At 52.1% G+C, this 20,512-nt stretch overlaps 1 protein-coding gene across 4 annotated transcripts in view; it reads left to right on the top strand.

Annotated features, from left to right (window-relative positions):
- Nucleotides 1–881: 881 nt before the first annotated feature.
- Nucleotides 882–20,512, top strand: part of ADGRD1 (adhesion G protein-coupled receptor D1) — a 124,305-nt gene continuing 104,674 nt past the window's right edge. For 3 of the 4 annotated variants that reach the window (XM_047827815.1, XM_047827817.1, XM_047827818.1), the window contains exons 1-5: nucleotides 882–1,428; nucleotides 1,521–1,557; nucleotides 11,098–11,181; nucleotides 13,226–13,321; nucleotides 15,953–16,075. In XM_047827815.1, the coding sequence (XP_047683771.1) occupies nucleotides 1,363–1,428; nucleotides 1,521–1,557; nucleotides 11,098–11,181; nucleotides 13,226–13,321; nucleotides 15,953–16,075 (406 nt within the window). In that variant the 5' untranslated portion in view covers nucleotides 882–1,362. The remainder of the gene's footprint in view (nucleotides 1,429–1,520; nucleotides 1,558–11,097; nucleotides 11,182–13,225; nucleotides 13,322–15,952; nucleotides 16,076–20,512) is intronic. The other variant, XM_047827816.1, reaches the window with a different exon arrangement.

The following is a 20,512-nucleotide window of genomic DNA, read 5'->3' as shown; positions in this document are numbered from 1 at the left end:
TCAGGACGTTATTCCGTTTGTAGTCAGGGCTCGGGGCACAGTACAATTTTCTGACATTTGCTGGGTGTTCTTGCCTACTTTATAATAATAATCACAGCCGGTGGTTATTGAGTGACACTTTTTCCTTGCAAAACATGGTGAGCATTTATGGAGCGCTACGTGTTTCCTTCACGCGGCGTCAGGAGCCTTGCACGCATCGCCTCCTGTCTCATTACAACCCTGGCGGGGGAGGGGCCGCCGCCTCCATCGCAGAGACAGGGACTCTGCAACACAGAGAGGTTCAGTGACTTGCCTAAGAACACACAGCCAGCAGGCGCCGAGACGGCCCACGGCGGGAAGCACTGGTCAAGTCGCCAGCAAATTACAGCGGAGACTAATCGTCTGCGTGTGAGCGCGGATTTGGGGTAGATTGGGTAAACTTCTGGTCTCGAGCAGGTCGAGGCGCAGGACGGGTGAGTGTCTGCCTCTGTTGCCGCACGGAGAACACGATCCGTGGGGGACGGCGTAGGTCCGCCGCGTGCCCTGTAAACGACCCCGTGCCTTTCCCGCGCCTCTAAAAGGGTTAAAGAGAGGACCGTGGTCGCGCTTATCTGGGGGCACGCGGGTGTGGTTGATTTCCTCTTTCCATCCTCGTATCGCCTCCTTCCTTCGGGCAGACAAGGCTCAGCTCGACGCGGGGCTTACGGCTCGCGGTCCGTTTTCCGTTTATGAACGTTTGCTCTGCTTTTGAGGGCGCTGGCAGGCAGCACCCGGTCGCCGCGGACACGCGTGCCTGTCCGGTCGGCCGGCTGTTCTCGACGGACTGGTGTTAGGACCCAGGAAGGACGCAGCAGCCAGGGGTATAAATAGAGAAGCAGAACGAAGTTTGAGGAGAGAGCCTGACATCATTCCCTCTCCACCCAGAGCTGGGGCCGGACGGGGCGTCAGCCTGAGTCAGAGCGGGAGCTGGGCAGCGGGCGGGCGGGAGCCCGGGGACGACCTTCGGAGCCGTCCAGCTCCGCCCGCGTCAAGGTGAGAGACGAGGGTCCGAGGGTCCGACTGCCAGCCTGGCTGCAGACAGACAAAGACTCCGGAAAGGAAAGCAAACACGGACGGCCCCGCGGGGCTCTGTGAGCTGCGGCCAGTTGGGGACCGTCCTGGAAGGGCGCCGATCGCTGAGAACGCTCAGGTTTGGGGACGAGGAGGAAAACACCCGCCAGCTCTCCAGGACGGCTGCGTTTCACACGCTAAAGAGAACCAGATTTCTTGCTTTCCGGACCCTGTGAAAATGTCCCTTTCCCAGGGAAGTGAAAGTTAGGGAGCACACGTTGTCACGGACGCTCAGGAATTGCACTCGGATCGCCTTTCAGCCTCCGAGAAGCCATGAGGAAGCTGCTGTGTCTGTGCTGGGGGCACCCCTGGCTGCTGCTGTTTTATTGCGATTTTCAGGTAACGTCTCTGGGCGGCTCTCTGGGCGCCCGGACTAGCCCCCTCTGCCAGAGGCTGTCCCGAACGTCTCACGGTGTGATCTTTGTGTGCAGGTGCGGGGAGTCTACTCCAGGTCAGTGGCCCATCCAGGTAAGGGGACGCTCTCCCTCCCTGCTCACCGCCATCCGCTGGCCCCCGGGCGCCGAGGTCCCCACGCACTTCGGTTGCGCGTCTCCGTGGCCAGCGGAGGGCGGCCCTTCCGCGGGCCCCCTGTCCCCGGCCGGCTGCCCTGCCCTCCGTCTCCTGGTGCCCTGCTCATCCTGGCACCAGACCTCGCTGTCGCCGGCCGCGGCGGCCGCCCAGAGGCCTCTGGCCCGTGGCCGTTGCCATCTTATGATGGAGTCTTGGCTGCCGCCCTAACTTGTGCCGTGTATCTTCATGCACACTCCCCGGGGCCGGCAGGGCTCTGTCCTTTCTGTCACCGTCCCAGCTGGGGCTCACTGTGCTTGGGCCGCGGTGCGTCCTCGGTCTGCAAGCTGACTGAGGTGTGGTCCCCGGGTGGTGCGGTCGTGTGGCGCGGTCGCGTGGCAGGTGCAGGACTGTGCAAGGCGGGGGCCTGTTGAGCGGCAGGAACCCCGGCGGCCGCCTGCACGTGGTCGAGGGGAGCCCGTCGAGGTCCCCGAGACCTTGCTCGAGAGTCGTGTGAACAACGCCTGACCCACTGGTGAGCCCGCCTCCGACTCGGAGCTGAGGGGGGGCCGCCTGGCTCCTACCAGCCACTGTCACCAGCAGCGCGGCCCCTACGGGCACCGCTGGCATCCCCGCGCGGCTGCAGCGTCTCCCTCGCGGGTGATGCAGCGAGGCCGGTGTCCGCCTGGACCTCCCGTGTCCGCAGACGGGGTGCCGCCATTTCTCTTGCACCCAAACGTCCAAGTTTACTCTTCCGTTGGAAAAGGTGTGAAGGCCGTGAATTTCCCCGTGCTCCCCTTCCCCCACCAGAACGCTCGCGGAAGGAAAACGGGGCTCTGTGGCTCGGGCATCTCAGTGGAGGGCGCGCGTGTCCGCCCCGAGGCTCTCCCCTCGTCCCCTTCCCACTGGGGTTCCTGCTGGTTCTCCGGACGTGACCGGAGGTGCGGCGGTGGGAGAGGAAGCTGGGGGGAAGTTTCCAGGTTGAGTCTTGGCCACGTCACGTCCATGCATGGATCCACACGTGTGCACGTGTCCAGGCCCATCCACATGCGTCCACACCCGTGCACACCCCCCCACCTGCCCACACCCATGCCTGTGCACACACATGCACACGCGTGCACACACGCCCACACACATGCACACGCGTGCACCTGGACCCTTGACCCTCCCCTGCAAGGAGGGTTTGAATCAGTCTCTGCTCCACATGGAGACAGGGTCCCTCTCACTCCCTAACTCCGGGCGGAACCGACCTGGTTCTCCAGCTAGTGCCGCAGAGAGATGACGGGTGTGCAGACGAGGGGACGCTGCAGAGCAGGGCGGTGACCACGCAAGCCCGCGTGCGGAGCCAAGGTGCTCGGCCATCTCACTGACGTCCATGCCCACGGCTTCCCTTCTTGCCTCACCTCCCCCGTCTCGGGGTCTCTCCTGCTCTGCTCGCCCCTTCTTTGCAAGAATCACACGGGGGTTTGCTTGTGGACGAAACCCTGCTGCTTATGCTGTCTTCCTCCGCCTTGTCCCCCCTTCTTCCTGTGTCTGTCTGCCTCCGTCTGTCTGCCTGTGTCTCTCTGTCTCTATGTCTCTGTCTCTTTGTATGTCTCTCACTCTCTCGGTCTCTCTCCACGTATCTGTGTCTCTGTTCCTCTTTCTGTGTGTCTGTCTCTATGTCTCTGGCTCTGTTTCTGTGTCTGTCTCTCTTTTTCTGTGTCTGTGTCTATCTCTCTCCGTCTCTCGGTGTCTCTGTCTCTCTCCCTACATCCCGCGCTCGGCTCAACCCCGTTTTCCCGCAGAAAAGCCTGGCCCCCAGCTGACTGTGCGGCGCCTTCGCCGGGAGGCCCCCCCCACCCCCCGCTCCTGCTTCTGGGCCCAGGCCTGCAGGGTCCCGGGAGCAGCCCCAGAGGGAAAGCCCGTCCCCTGCACCTCTCAAGGGCGTCCACTCAGGACACAGAACACAGGCCCGAGCCTGTTCCTAGAGGGCAAACCTTTGCAAACAACCTAAATCTCCACCCCGACGGGAACAGCTGTGTCAATTGTAGTATTTTTCTTCTCCGGAAGTCTGAGCAGGAATGTAAAAATCTTGGATGTGAACCTTGTGCGGTGCTCAGAAGGGTCCTCTGAGGCGGCCTCTCTGCCCTCCTGCGGACGGACACCCAGAGAGAGCGGGTGGTGTGGCCGAGGTCTGCAGGGCTAAGAAGGCAGTGGTGACCTCAGGAACTCACTGCGGGGCCGGACACGTAAGGAGACTATTTGGGGACGACAGGAGCGTGGTGGGTGCAGGGCGGGAGGTGTGCACAGGACTTTAGGCGAGTCTCCGGGAGGGTCCCCAGCCTGGCCGGAGCCTGGTCTTCTGAGGCCCGGCCTGTTTGCACCACAGACCACACCAGACTTTTCTTTTTCTTTTATTTATTTATTCAAAAAAATTTTTTTGATGTTTATTTTTGAGAGAGAGAGAGAGAGAGAGAGAGAGAGACAGACAGAGCATGAGCAGGGGAGGGGCAGAGAGGGAGGGAGACACAGAATCCGAAACAGGCTCCAGGCTCCGAGCCATCAGCACAGAGCCCGATGCGGGGCTTGAACTCACAAACCATGAGATCATGACCCCAGCTGAAGTGGGACGCTCAACCGACTGAACCACCCAGGCGCCCCCAGACTTTTCTTTTTACGGTCTAAGCAGGACTAGTGAGCCTCCCTGTCTTGTGGGGACCTAGCACACTGCCTCGCGTGCAGTAGGCACCCTCTGTGCTGTCTGTCGGTCATGAGAGAGCTGGGTCAGCGAAGACAGCTGGCGCCAGGTTTCAGTTCCCAGGTGTGCGGTCATCTGCCCCGTGTGCCCGCACCCGCCCGGGCAGCTCCCTATCTCTACCGTGTCCATAGGTGTTCGGTTGTGTAAATAACTGAAAGGCAACTTGCAATCATTTTGAGCCTTCGTATTATCTGTGTCTATCTGTGGCCGCGGACTGTCATTTTGGAGAAATGACAGCGTGCTGTCATTGAACGGAACCCGGAGGCTGTCCGGCCCACGTCCCCATTTACAGTTGGTGACGGTGAGGCCCAGAGAGGGGAAACCGGGCCCCCCGCCTCTGAAATTTTTCCTCTGGCCACCGAGTCCTCGCTGGCTCGCGAGTCCTTCCTGGCCGAGGACAGTGCTAAGAAGCGTGATGGTTGATGAATCTAAATCCATCAATGGCACCAGCCAAGAAATGGCAGGGCAGTTATGCAACATTTACCAGCGTGCCTTTTACAGATAACTTTTGTAATGAGGAAAAGGGACCTTAAAAATCTCCCGTATCCTGAATTTCCTGGCCCTGGGGACACAGAGCGGCTGGTTCCCGCCCAGCTCTGGAGGCCGGTACCTTACCTCACCGGCCCTATTTAGAGGTCTGGGAAGCCAGAGCAGATAATTATAGTGATTATAATTCCCTGGAGTTACGTACTAGGTTTTATTTTTTTTTCTGTGCAAATCAATAGTTTGTTCCCTTATATATTTTTTATTGAGGTATCATTGACATATAATATTATCTTAGTTTAGCCATACAACATAATGACCCGATACCTGTATATATTTTAAAAGAGTCCCTGCAATATGTTGAGTTAATGTGTGTCACCATCACGGTGTCATGTGGCTGCAAGGGACAGTCAGAATCGCTAGGTCACAGCAGAAACTATCATTCACCTTCCTGGTGCAAAAAAGGTGTTTATGATGGAATTAAAAAAATAATGTTTGTAACCTATTGAGTAAATGGAAATTTGACAAATAGAGATGGGGGGGTATATATATTTTCGTAATTACATATACATATATATTCTTTCTATGTTTAACCATTCGTTTATTCATTATTGCATTTCATCATCCATTCTGCCTATATAGTTCTTAAAAAGTTATTTGCTAAGATTACAATTTTGGGGAGGATCCAAATGCAAAAATCTGGATTACACAGACACACAGGCACGCACACCCTGTTTTAGCCGTGAGAATGTGGTACACGTGGAACACGGTGTCTGCACGTGAGACTCAGACACAGGAGACAGACAACAAACAAAAATACTCGAGTAATAGTAAGTTCCATAGGCAAAGCAATAAGGAGTCGGAGGGCGGCCGTCGGGGGCCCCAGTGGGACTCCCGGCGGGTACTTGCCCGCACAGCTTTGAGGGATTGGGGCTTCTCACCGATGCCAAGAACAAGTCCTGGGGCAGGGCTAGGCGTTCGGCACCTGGGAGAGAAACTGAAGAGGAAGGATGAAAGGTTCTCTCTCTCTCTGTCTCTCTGTCTCTCTTATTTAGGTCTCTCTTATTTAGGGCCGGGGCGTGTCAGAAGTCCCATAATGAACCACCATATCCCTGGACTTGCTGTCGTGTCTAACCGGACACACAGTTTTAATGAGGTTCATCTGGTGGAAAGCTGGTGCTCGTGTAACTCGGAGATTTCAGCCCCAGAGTGTCTTATTCCCAAAAGAATGAGATTTTCTTGTTTTGATGACACTTTAAGGGCTGTGGGTTGTTTACGCCCTAGGGTGTGAAGGGGAGCCTTCCTGTTGAATTCAGTTCTTGGGTTCGTCTTATCAGCACCATGCAATGTTTTAATTAAGATAACCACTTTTTAAAAAAATTTAATTTTCTTTTTCTCTTTAAAGTTTATTAATCTGAGAGGGAGAGAGAGAGTGGGGAGGGAGAGAGAATCCCAAGCAGGCTCCACACTGTCAACTGTCAGCTCCAACCCACGAACTGTGAGATCACAACCAGAGCTGAAATCAAGAGTTGGACGCCCCCGACTGAACCCCCCCAGGCTCCCCAAAATAACCACCTTAATTGCTAGTATTAAAATTTGGGGAGATTTCCAAAAAAAAATCTGCGAAATCTGGGTTTCTAACCTCCCCCTAAGAGTTCGCAGACCTCCCGCCCCGGAGCGGCTCTCGTCCTCGGGACACACGGTTCCCAGTGGGCCGCAGCCCTCCCTCCCTCCCGAGACCCACAGCCGACACCTGTTTCCGGCACCTGTTGCGGAATTAGGCAGCCCGCCGGGTGGGTGACCCTCGGGCCCCCTCGCACATGACAGCTCGCAAACCCTCCAGCGCGGACTTCCAGTCTGCTGGTTATGAGACGCCAGGGGCGACGACGCAGTGGGGCTTTGCCCTCGTCTGAAGCACGGCGACGGAGGACGGCAGGCCCTCTGCGGACCCCAAGCCCCCTTCTCCCACGGCCTCTTGCTAGCTTAGGGGGTCTTTCTGTGTGAACAAGACCACCGTCGCTTCGCTCCGCCAGCCCCTCTGCCCAGAGCGGATGGTGGCCGTTTGTACACGGGGATGCCGGGGAAGGGTCTGTCATCCACGGGGTTTATGTTCCGAAGACGTGGGTTGGGAAGAATCCGTCGCACCTGCCCTTTGCGCTACGGCCGTGGTTTCCTTTTCTGGTCCGCCCCCGCCCCCGCCCCCGCCCCCGCCCCCGCCCCCCCCCAGATGAATTGACTAACAAGCCAACGTTGTTTCCCCTCTCCAAAATGAATATCCTACGTTTTGGGGTGGGGGGAGCTTGGCAGAAACAGAAATGGGTAGTTTTGACTTTTGTATTTCTTTTTTTTTTTTTTTAATTTTTTTTTTCAACATTTATTTATTTTTGGGACAGAGAGAGACAGAGCATGAACGGGGGAGGGGCAGAGAGAGAGAGGGAGACACAGAATCGGAAGCAGGCTCCAGGCTCCGAGCCATCCGCCCAGAGCCCGACGCGGGGCTCGAACTCACGCGAGATCACGCGAGATCTCGCGAGATCGTGACCTGGCTGAAGTCGGACGCTTAACCGACTGCGCCACCCAGGCGCCCCTGACTTTTGTATTTCTGAGCCTCCATATTGCATTGTTAGAGTCGAGTCGTTGCCAGGGGACATGGGCGGAAGCCACAGGTCTCCGAATTTTGGAAGTTTTTGAAGGAATACACGTCCCAACACTTGACCAGAACAGAAATAAAAAGGAACAGAAATCTCCCTCTTACATCTCACATCCAGTGTTCCTCATTTTCCTCGCCCCTAAAATACTGCTATCAGTTTCTAAGGGTACCCATAGTATCCATGCAAAATCTCTCTCTCTCTCTCTCTGTCTCTCCTTCCCTCCCTCCTTGCTGGTGGGACAGCTGGGTTTTCCACAAATAGTTGATAGTATCACATTTTTCTCTCATGTTGATTTTTTTTTTTTTATTATTTTTTTTAGCAGTATAGCTTGAGGAACATTTCCCATCGACACATGTGTCCCAGCCTGGTCACTTCTCCTAGTGACACCCTTATCTATTACGTAGATGTTCCATACAGATTACAGCCCTTCTGCTGATGAGCATGAAGCCTCTTCCCACGCTTTTGAGATATATATATATCTGCAAGAAATGTCCTCGTACATAGCTCTTTGATCCCATGTGTGAATCTGTCTCTAGAGTAAACTCCTAGGAGCAGAATTACTAGATCAAAGTGCACTTAAAATTTGTATAGCTATTGCCGTATTGCTCTCCGGAAAGGCTGTAACTTCCACCAAAAGCACAGTGAACTTGCTGACTTAGTACATCTAATGGTCTGTTTGTCAGTCAGCCGGGTGGGCTGGGACAGGGTGGCTCACTGTCGTTTTAACATGCCTCTAAAAATTATGAGCGACATCTTTTCATATATTGAAGATAATTTGCATTTCCTTTCCTTTGAACTGCCTGTTTATGTCCATTGTCCCAGTGTTCTGTTGGCTTAAATTTTCTTAATAGTAAGCATTTTAATGAATGCAATGCATTTCATACAGTTCTTTAAAAAGACATCGGTACATTTTTGTCCTATGTATTACATAAACATCATTCTCCTGCTCAATTTAGCTTGATTTATTTTTACATATGGAAATTAAAAAAAAAATTTAATGTTTGTTATTTTTGAGAGAGAGAGCATGAGCAGGGGAGGGGCAGAGAGAGGGGGAGACACAGAATCCGAAGCAGGCTCCGGGCTCCGAGCTGTCAGCACAGAGCCCGACGCGGGGCTCGAACTCGCAAACTGTGAGATCGTGACCTGAGCCCAAGTCGGACGTCCCATCGACTGAACCACCCAGGCGCCCCTTACATAGGGAAATTTTAAAAATTCACATAATCAAATTCATTACCTGGTTTTCTCAGATGTTTTCATTTTTATTTTTTTTAATAATTACATTTGTAGTTTGATCCTTCTGGAAATTGAGATGTTAAGGAGTGAGTTAGGGATCTTGAGTTTTTTTGTAGGTGGCTAACTGGCTGTAAAACCTTCTGCTGAGTATTCCTCTTCTGGTTTAAAATAGCACTTTTATCATAAACTAAGGTTTCACATGTGCTTGGGGATATTTATGGGTCTTTTCCGTGGAACTTTCTATTCATGTGCGGTTGCCAAATTCTCTTTAGAACTGTGTCTTTACAACAGGTCCTAACCGTGTGTGCGCGCTGGCCCCCCACCGTCCTTCGCTGCCCGCTCCTGGCAGGTTTTGTTGGTTATTTTTGCTTGTTTAGTTTTCTAGATAAGCCCCATAATGAGATTTCTCTCACACAAAATCTCTCAGCATGTTTACAACAGACTTCCTCATATTTATGTATTAATTAGAGGGTTGGTTGATAGTTTTATGATTTTGAGTTTTCTTTTCCACAAATAGGTTAAATTCTTTGTTTATTCAAGCGTTCTTGTACATCCCTTGGTATTATTTTATTGTTTTCCTTGTGAGAACTTTGTACAATTCTTACTCTTTTGGACCTCAACGTCTTCTTTCTGTCGGCTGCATTTACAAATGAGAACTTTTCTCCCGCCTCGTGTTAGCGTTAGCGTCGGAACACAGGGACGCTATTTATCGACTCTCTTCGCCTGTCACGTCCGTATAAACCTCCCTACTCAGATCTTTCCTTATGTGTAAGACTGTTTCACTTACCAAATTCTCTTCTTATTCGTAATGGCGTTTCGTTTTCTCGTGAACAGTCACACCTCATTTGAAAATAAGGATCGTGTTATCTCCTCTTTAAAAATAGTTTTACGATGAATAACGCAAAGACTCCTTTATTCATTTTTCTTGTCTATGGTCTGGCAGACACTTGGAGCAGATGACTGTTATTTGGTCCTCTGGACCATCCTTTCCCCTTCTGGGAACTAACCACAGAGAGCTGGTCCAGGAGCAGATTGGAGCCAGGTGAGGGGCTGGGTGCCTGGGGGTGCGCCCCGCCTTCGCAGGGACTGTTACCCAGACGCCACCAGGCAGCCAGGATAGAAGCAAATAAATGAAGTCGTTCACGTGGCATTAAGTGGGATGAGCAGGCAGGCACAATCTGTCTGCACAAAATCATGTCCACTCAAAGTACAAGGGTCACAAAGAAAATTCTGAAGTGGCTAATTGTTACTATGCGGGAAGCAGGATGAGAAGAGAAAGACTGGGCTCCGTCTCAGGGAGACTGGGAGGGAGCATCGCACGCCAAACCAGCCGGCCGGGCGACCTCTGCGGAAGGACCGACCCCTCGTCTCCACAAATAGGCTAATGATACGATTACCTTGCCTTCGTTGTTACAATGAACTGAGGAGGTGTTTGTCGAGAGCCTTACATGATGTCGACAATATTGCTGTTGGGGTCCTCCTCTTTTTAAATCATTTTAACCTGATTGCTTTCTCTCGCCTGGTTGCATCAGCTAGGTATCACAAAACAATATAAAACAATAGTGGGATGACGGCCATTCTTGTCTTTCTCCTGACTGCCTAACGGACACGCTCCTTGTGGGGCCCCACTAAGCCTGGTGGGTGGCTCTTACTCCCTTCGGTTCAGAGATGTCTGCTCATTTGTATTTATCACGCTTTCTCATGTCGAGGAAATGTTCACCGATTTCTGTATACATATATTTAATGTTGATTTATTTTTGAGAGAGAGAGAGAGCGAGAGACAGCGTGAGCAGGAGAGGGGCAGAGAGAGAGGGAGACACAGAATCTGAAGCAGGCTCCAGGCTCTGAGCTGTCAGCACAGAGCCTGACGCGGGGCTCGAACCCACAAACTGTGAGATCATGACCTGAACTGAAGTCGGACGCTTAACTGACTGAGCCACCCAGGAGCCGATTTCTGTATTTTAAGAGTTCTTTTATTTTTTTTATTGTTTATTTTTTTTTACATTTATTTATTTTTGAGAGACAGAGTGAGACAAAGTGAGAGTGGGGGAAGGGCAGAGAGAGAGGGAGACACAGAATATGAAGCAGGCTCCAGGCTCTGAGCCGTCAGCACAGAGCCCGATGCGTGAGACGAACCACAGAGCCCGATGCGTGAGACGAACCGTGAGACCATGACCTGAGTCGAGGTTGGACGCTCAACCGACTGAGCCACCCAGGCGCCCGTTAAGACTTCTTTTTAAAACCAGGAGTGTGTTGAATGTATGCAAATGCCTTTTTAATGAATCCCATAGTCCCTGTGATACAGTTCCTCTTCCCTCCATTCATGACATAGAAGGAAAGCATTTCTTGCCTCCTAATGATGATTTAACATCTTTATTCTTTTCTTCCCCCAAGGGTTTGAGGTCTTGGCTTCTGCTTCCCATTACTGGCCGCTGGAAACTGTGGACGGGATCCATGAACTTCAAGACACGACTGGAGGTAGATGCGGGTGGTGAGGGTACCTGAGGCCGCACGGACGGCGGCGGGGGGGGGGGGGGGGGGGGGCGCTCCAGGTAGGGCCATCGGGGGAGGCAGACAAGGACAGCTTCCGCTGGGAGGCCAGGCCAGTGGCGATGAACACACGTTGTGGAGATCCCCCCAATCATCGTTAACCCAAAGTATTTTACTAGAACTTTTATATATTTTTGTCATTGAAGGACAGAGCTTAAGGTTCAAACTCTTATTAACGTGTGTGTGTTTTCCCCAGTAACCATAAAACAAAAGCCGTGGTTGGAAGTTCGAAGCTGCAGATGGTGCATCAATCACACGTAGGGGTCTAGATGTGTGTTTTCTAGACAAAATTGGCCTCATCTGCATGCCTGCCAAAACAGGGGTCCATTTGAGCTGAGTGCTGGGACTAACACGTGTGTTCGTGGGGTCACCGTTTCACTCACAAAGGTACCCCCACCTACCAGTCAGCTTCCGCACATGTCACCAGCAGCTCCCTTGAGCAGACCGAACATCACTTAAGATGCTCCCGTGGTCTCTGAGTCCATGGAAAATGAAGTCTCTATCTGACTCAATTCAGACATTTGCCGTAAGGAGAAACCCCAGATGTGTCCGAGCTCTTTATTCCGTTCCAGCAAGAAACTTCTTCCCAGTAGAAGTTTTGAGTGGCTTGGATTTTTACATTAAAATTTTTATTTCCTTATTGTTCTTGATTATGTCAAACGGCTGATGTGTACGGCAAGAGGTTTACTGGGCGACCAGTCTAGCACATGCCCGCACATTGCTGATTATTGCACTTTCCAGACCTGCACGCTGGCATTTTCCTGATCCCCTGACTTAATGTGCTGCCATAAATTGCCACCAAAGATTCTAAAACGTTTCCCTTACATTTGCAAATTGAGAGGCGTTCTAGCTGGAGCCTGGGCGGGTCCTCCGGGGGTGGAAGGACCCACCTGTGCAAGACTGCCTCTGGGCACCCAGCTGAGAACGCACCGCTGCTCTGCGTTCTCTCCAAACAGTCTGCGCTGCAGGGATAAGTCCCTGGGCAGTCATTATATGAGCAGCTCAGGTTAAGACAAACTGCACTCCACCCCCACCCCATCATTATCTCGTTTTATTTCTCAGGCCCTTTATTTCAAAGCCTGTGAAAAGTGGAAATTCACTGTTGACATAATTCATCGTCCAGGTCACAGAGACCAACATTTTAAGCAGTTATTTCAAATGATAACTATATCTCTCTCCTAATGTCTCAACACACCTCATTGTTGTGACCAAATCAGTAACTCTGGGCATCTTGAACTCCTTCACTGGCGAGGAATTCTCACCAAGCAGTGCGATCATGGAGACACAATTACGCTGGGGCCAGGGTGTTAATTTCCCTGAGATTCTGTGTGTTCCTGTTTGCCCCGAACAGCCGGATGGTGACGTCTTGCCGATGCTTCCCCAGACCGTTCTTCTCGTCACGATGCTCTGCGGTCTCGTTTCAACGTGATCACAGGCTTCTTAAGAAACAGGGGGAAACAGGATCCGTCAGCACATTTTGCTGCCGGGGACGGCCGAGTGGCTTTGGAAGCCGTCTGGTGGTCACGCTGCTCGTATCTGTCGCTGAACCCTCTGTTGTTCGGTCCATTTGTCGTAATATCGTGCCATTGTCTTCATGCTGTGTTTCTACCTCACCAGTTGTGACGTCACCACCATGATCCTTGTGTTAAGGCTGTTTTATTGCCGGGCTCAGTTTCATATCTCTCAACTAGGTGTCTCAGGGGGTTGCACACGGCACATTGGAGCCCACGTCTGTGGCGGAAGCCAGCAGCAGTCATGCCCTGGCAGGCCAGGGCGCTGGCCATGACGCTGCCCAGTACATGGGGAGTGGGGGCAGGGGGCGGGAGGGAGGTGTGAGGCCCGGAGACAAAATCCAAGGTGCTTGCTGGGCGAAGGACCGATTCTCGGTGCACGTCAAGTTGAGAGGTATGCCGGTTCCATTTGTCATTCGTGTCACTCATCTGTTGTGCTTTTTTCTTGTTGTCCTACCTAGTGTTGCGAACCCACAACCTCACTGTGCTTCCTTCCCATAATTCTACCTTTGTTCGTACCAATGACTCTGCCTACTCAAATTTCTCTGCAACTGTAGGTGAGCACTTGTAACTTCTGTTCCCTGTTTTGTTTGGTTTGCATCTGCAATGAGTTTAGATGTCAATTTGATTTGGTTCTATATGAATTCATTTTGTCTTGGCCAGCAGACAAGCATATACCCAAGAACATATAGCCAAGAACACATAGCCAAGAATGTATACCCAAGAACATGTAGCCAAGAATGCATACCCAAGAACACATAACCAAGAACACATAGCCAAGAACATATACCCAAGAACACATATCCAAGAATATATACCCAAGAACACATATCCAAGGACATATAGCCAAGAGCACATACCCAAGAACATATACTCAACAACACATAGCCAAGAAAATATACCCAAGAACATATAGCCAAGAACACATAGCCAAGAACATATACATAAGAACGTGTAGCCAAGAACGTATACCCAAGAACATATAGCCAAGAACACATAACCAAGAACACATACCCAAGAACATATACTCAAGAACACATAGCCAAGAACACATACCCAAGAACACATAGCCAAGAACATATACCCAAGAACACATATCCAAGAACATATAGCCAAGCGCACATACCCAAGAACATATACTCAAGAACACATAGCCAAGAACATATACCCAAGAACATATAGCCAAGAACACATAGCCAAGAACATATACCCAAGAACACATAGCCAAGAACACATACCCAAGAACACATACTCAAGAACACATAGCCAAGAACATATACCCAAGAACATATAGCCAAGAACACATAGCCAAGAACATATACCCAAGAACACATAGCCAAGAACACATACCCAAGAACACATAGCCAAGAACATATAGCCAAGAGCACATACCCAAGAACATATACTCAAGAACACATAGCCAAGAACATATACCCAAGAACACACAGCCAAGAACATATACCCAAGAACACATATCCAAGAACATATAGCCAAGAGCACATACCCAAGAACATATACTCAAGAACACATAGCCAAGAACACATACCTGAGAACACATAGCCAAGAACATATACCCAAGAACACATAGCCAAGAATACCAAACACCCAGTGTATTAGGAATAACTTCTCCCAGCTAGGTCTAGAGGAAGTGCCACCATACATTAGAAGGGGCTTGTAAGCTTTCACGTGACCAGGGTCTTCAAACCAGCTGCCTGTTTTCAGAACGAGACAGACACAAGATGAGCTACAAAAATGGAAGTTGGGATTTTTAAATGGTGTATATTCTTTTGGGGAGGAACAGCATAGCCTTTGAATGGAAAAACTGAAGTTGATTTTAAAAGATCTCACCCCAAAATTTGATCTCTTATAAACATTAAAATCAGCATTTCTTCTGTAGGTGGTTTTTTTTTTTTTTTTTTTTTTTTTTTTTTATTATTATTAGAAGCTGTTTCATAAACGCCCACTAGAGTCAGGGTTCAATTATTATCTTACTTAACAACCTCAGAGCCCCTATGTTTCGTGTTTTCTTATGCAGCTCAAAGCTCCAGGGAGAGTAGCGTCTGTGGCATGTACCCAAGCAGGCCAGAAAGTTCAGATAACTCAGGCATCGGCCTTTCTTCTGTTCTCAGCACAGCACATAACCCGATTGCTCTCTCAGCTGTGACCTGTTTGGCTCCCAAAATTAATTTTTCCAGTCAAACAGTCTTGTTTAGGGGTTTATACAGCCTAACTCAATGATGTAACTGCTAATTTAATTTTGCAATAAATGTAATTTTGTAAGCTACAGATTCCACACACCCCCACCCCCAGCCATAAATGCGATAAACAAAAAAGTGAGTGTGAGACAGAAGAACACTGAGGCCCTTTTGAGTGGGCTATGCACTTGACAGTGGTTGTTGGAAAACTGGAGTGGGGGTAGCCGTCAGGCCCACAGACGTCGGTCCCTCTGCTGTTCATCTCCTGTTGCTTGATAGCTCAAGGGCAGTGGGCATGTGCCCGTGTGCAGAGGAGGTATCTTTGGGCGACTTTGACCCCAATGAACAATAAATGCCTAGTCATGCTGGGCTTTTATAGTCCTCACTTATCGATTCTGTAAACCATTTACTTCACACACACCATCGGTTACATTTGCCATGGGGATGAGGCCCAACGGGAGGACAGAGCAGTGAGCACCGGCCGGGGCTCATGGCCACTCAGCCTGGTGCTGGCGGGGGCGTGACTCTGGGCTTTTCTCCTAGAGTGACCGTGGATTCTTTCAAAATTGTGGGTTCCCACGTCTGGGATTAGGGGCTTCCGATGAGGACTCAAAGGGTGTGGTTTTATGTTCAAACATGTGCCTAAGTGTTCCCCTTAGAAGATGGCCAGGAAGGGCTCCGGACGTTCGGGACAGTGTCACTCCTGGGAACCCAACTCCTGGCAAATGTAACACTTAGGGTGTCCTTACCGTATAGAGCCCATCGTATGTGAGTGTAGTGGTAAGTGACGACGAAGCATCGATATGAATATTCACGCTACCTATCCCTTAACTACTGCTAGTTAGATGGTAGATAGCGAGCGTTAATATTAATGAGCGTGATATGTAGTATTATCATAAGCGTAAATAACGCAGTACATTTATCTCTAAGTTCTGTGTAAGACTCTTAACCCCTGGCGGTTGCTGACTTGGCATTGACATTCTTGTCGCGCAGACATCATGGAAGGAAAAGTCAGCAAGGGTGTTTACCTCAGAGAGGAGAAGGGAGTGACCCTTCTCTACTACGGCCAGTACAACACATCCTGCATCAGCAACCCGGCAAAGTGCGACCCCGACGGTGAGTGACGCGCCCTCGCGGTGGCGGCAGAGCGCGTGGACGCGTGGCGGGCGGCGGGGGGGGGGGGGGGGGAGAGGGCCGGGGGTGCAGGCGCCTGGTTTTCTGACAAGAGACGTGTCCCGGAGACGGAGAGCTCGAACACGGTCTCACAGAGACGGGAGAGCAAACTATTTCATCTCGTAAAGAGAAAAGAGCCGCCAGAGAAGCAGATGCGGTGATGTCACATCGGCGACTTGGACGGGGCCGTGGTTCTTGTGGGAAGTAAATTGGTGGTGTGGCTCGTACCACGTTATTTCTGACTCCGGGGTGTGGACGGCGAGCCTGGGCGGGGCGGGCTCTGTGAGCCTCGTTCCCTGGGTTTCTTTCTTTTGCCCCCGAGCCCTGGGGGCGGAGGGGGGCGGCGGGCGGTGCAGGCCCGTGGCGGGAACAGCGCCACGGACGAAACGCAGGTGGGCAGCAGAGAAGTGGGAATTGTGTGCCGTTTCCCCTTTGCCCTGTGAGAAGTGAGGCTCTGCAGTATCTGAGGTTCTGACAAAGAACGGGTGTCCGGGCCACCCCGTGAACCCGGCTGGAAAGTTGTCGTCTGGCGTCCCAGCGTGCTTCACCCCTTCACGTCCCGATACCCCGGGCAGGGCGAGAGTTTTCATTCCGGGGGAGGAAGTAAGGAGTTTAAAGCAAGCCGTTCCGAAAGCGAAGGCCCTTTGGACATCCCACGGTCTTCTCGAAAACAACCTTGTGAGGAATTCGTCGTACACAATTTTGGGACAGAAGGACGGCAGTCCAAGAAAAACAAACAAAAGCTTAACAAGGCAAAAACATGTTGAGGGTGGGGGGGATACGTTTTGGATTTTACAGAACCCAGAATTTCGAGAAATGGCTTTGAGGCCCTAAACCACGGCCAGGTTTACAAACCCAGCGTTTGAGCCGTTCCAGAGTTCAGACAGCCCTATAAACACACCAGGCTTCTTTGTTTCTGTAAATGAAAACCAGCGTGGGCTCAGCGGCCGCCACCTGGAGGGCCAGCGGGCAGGAGGGCTGGGAGGCTGGGGGATCGGGGGGCCAGGAGACAAGGGGGCTGGGGGTGTAGGGGCCTGGGGGGGCCGGGGGGCAGGGGGCTGGGAGACTAGGGGGCTGGGGCCTGTAGGGAGCATCACCAGGTCACCAGCTTCTCGGCTTCCCCGGCTCCTGGCGGGGACTTAGGTCATCCGGGATGGGGCCACGGGGGAGTCAGAGCTCTGAGGAAGTTTTACCTGAACTTAGAGACCCCAGACTTTAGGCTCTGGGCTGATCCAGTCTGTGGCTGTTTGGCTTGGCAGGTGTGGAGCTAATATTTAGCTTGCTGCCAATGTGGAAAAACAAAAATTTCACATAAATATATGGATTTCTAGTTTCTCTTAAGAAATGCCCCCAGTGACTCTGGCTGGGCCACTGCACAGTGCGCCCCTTTGTCATGGACACTGTCCCCGGGGCCATCATGGGGAGAGCACGGGCTCTGGTCCCAGTTCTCTAAGTGTCTGCGGTGACCTCGGGCAACCACCTCACCTGAGCCCTTGTCTGTGCGACGGGTCAGTGACGGTCCCTCCTGAGGTTGCCGTGATGCCTAAAGGAGCCACTGCGTTCCTTGCTGCTGTGGCCCAGCTGTGAGAGGCCCCTGGCGGCAGCCCCGCTGTGGGCATTTGCAGACCCAGCTCCTCCCGCCTACCAGCCTGGAGAGTGGACCCTGTAGAGGGGCTCACCCACAGTAACCACCCACCGGGGCTGACTGCACATCACAGCCACCAGACCTGTGCCATCACGCGTGTGAGCACAGTTCCTCCTCAAAAACACGTGAAGCAGACAGTTGCAGGATGGCAGGGGTGAGGCAGACGGGCGCGGGACGGCAGGGGTGAGGCAGACGGGTGCGGGCTGGCAGGGGTGAGGCAGACGGACGTGGGACGGCAGGGGTGAGGCAGATAAGTGCGGGGCGGCAGGCAGAGATGGGAGCTTTGGCTTCGTGTCCGGCTCTAAGGGCTCCTTGTGTTGTGTAGTCAAACCATCTCGGGGCCACTCTGTTGACCGTTTGGCCAGATATAAAACGAAGCCAGGACGCTTGACATCACCCTTGGCTCCTTGGGACGATGCTGGCGCCAGGCTTGGTGCAGATGCAGACGGAGGCTGGGCCCCCCTCGTCCTGCCTCCCTCTGTCCACATCCAGCTTTGTGGCGACCGAGCGCACGCGTGACATCGGAGGACCGCTGTGCGCGCTCCGCTGCGTTATTCGCCTGGTGTTTGCTCGGGCCGGGTTCTCTGAGGCCTCTGGGAGCCTGTATTTCTCGCTTCCAGAAAAACCAGATGTGAGCAGGGAAGGTCCACTCGGCGTTTTCCAAGTAAAAGTCCCTGCGGCACACGAAGTCTGTAGGATGATTTCGGGTGTCGCTGGGCAACTTACAAAATGAAGGGTTATGGTTTTTATCTGAACTTCCTAGATGTTGTGTAGGATGAGTGAGGCTTCAGCAAGCAGGAAAAATGGGTTGACTTTTAGAACCGTGATCAGCGATGATAGTGACGGAGGAGGTGGTCAGATGTGACCCTCGTGAGTGACGAAGATGTGGGCACAGGAGATGCGGGGCTTTTCAGGACACCTCTGTCTCGGCCTCCTCCACATGCTCGCTCTGTTTCTCTGTTTTTTGGTGGTGCTAGTGGGCTCAGACTTAAAACCCGTTACATTTATAGTAAAAACTAACGTCAAAATAAACAGAGACATTCCCCACTCCCCATCCACCAGGTCAACTGTTTTCATATTTCTTACTTCCAAATTCTCTTGGGGCCCCTATTCATGGTTTTGACTTTTTGAAAAACAGAAAGAAAGAAAGAAAGAAAGAAAGGGGACATTTTAGGAGCAGAGTTGAAGTCTGAGCCTTCCAAAAAAGAGTAAACGTCCCAGTGGCTTAGCCACTGGCCCCTGTGTGCCCTCTGCCAGGCCACCCCCACCCCTTCCTGTGCCCACTCCTGCTCCTGCTGGAACCCATCTCCATCCGCTTTTCGGCCTTCCTGCGCTTCTGTCAGCTCCCCGTGGGTCTCGCTTCTTGGCAGATGGTGCCTCCTGGGGAAGTTTTTCACAGGCACTGGGTGCAAACGGGAAGCTTTTGAGAGAAGAGGGCTATCTGGATGCCTGGCCATTCTTGAATGTTAACCGAAGGAATGTCTGTGTTCCTTGAGGGCGAGGTGTCTGACTTTCAACCCCCGCAGCCAGCAGGTGCACAAGTGGGAAACTCAGCGGAGGGAGGGATCTTCCCGGAATGTTCTAGCACCTTGTTTTATCTGCCCGTAGACCTTGAGGGCTCAGCTCAGGTGTTACTTCCGTGGAGACGAGCTCACACAGGGGAGTCCCTCGACCTTGACGGCCGGTTCATCGTCTGCCTCCCTGCTCGGCCAGCTCTATGAGGGCAGGGCCATGTCTGTCTTGGTCACCGCTGCATTTTTGGGGACGAAAACCAGCATGGTAGATGCTTACTGTGTGTCACTGAGCAGATATGTGCAGTTGGTCTTTCCGATGCTTTATTTCTTTGAACGCTTCTCATCAAGTGTTTGACTGGCTGCCACTTGAATATTGCCATGAAGGGCCCCTTGCTGCTTCCAGAGGAGCCTGTTCTGGTTTTGTACTCCTCTGGCTTCTAGAAGTTGTTTCTGATCTTGGACTACATTCCACCTTGAGCAACGTCCACCTGTTACCTCTGATGCCAGTTCAACTCTGAATCAGCTCGGCTGCTCTCGGGAAAGACCGTCTTCCCATTTCACTCATCAGCTTTCCCTCCTCCCTGTAAACATGCCCCGTGCTTCCCTCCCGAGCATGAGAATGTTCTCTGCTTGTAAACACCGGGAAGGCCGTGGGAGCCTCAGAGCAGCAGCTGGAAACCCTCAGCACTCACGCTTCCTCCTTCCCAGCCTTGAGGTGACTTCTCCCCCCTTTGCACGAGGTTACTAAATCCAAAAGGCTGCCAACAAAATGTTGAGAGACTTTCGGGATGGAGTTTCAGGAAAGAGATTTCCAGAGGGGTCTGCCGGATGCAGGCCGGGCGTGGATCCAGCCGCCGTCTTCTGCCGACGGTCTGGGGCTATGGGGACGTCGGAGTGTGTGGAGCGGCTGACCCTCAGAAGAGTATTAATCAGTACACTCGCTTCACAGATGGAGAAACCGAGGCCCAGAGGCAGGCAAGACTGGCCTAGAGCTGCACACTGATTTAGCGCGGTGAATGTCAAAGTAGCATTCACAGACCATGGGCAAGTCACTTGCAAAGATGGTGAAATACGGTTTTCGGGCTCCAGTCCAGGCCCTACGGAATCCAAATCTCCATGGACAAGGCCTGGGAACCTGTATTTTTAGCTGGGACCTCCAGGTGATTCTCATGGATCCTGTCCCCAAACTGGCCAGGGCTGTGACCATCCATAAGTGTGTTT

The sequence above is a fragment of the Prionailurus viverrinus genome, chromosome D3 (assembly GCF_022837055.1).
Source record: "Prionailurus viverrinus isolate Anna chromosome D3, UM_Priviv_1.0, whole genome shotgun sequence".
Classification (NCBI taxonomy): Eukaryota; Metazoa; Chordata; class Mammalia; order Carnivora; family Felidae; genus Prionailurus; species Prionailurus viverrinus.
This window is presented reverse-complemented; position numbering and strand designations above follow the sequence as displayed.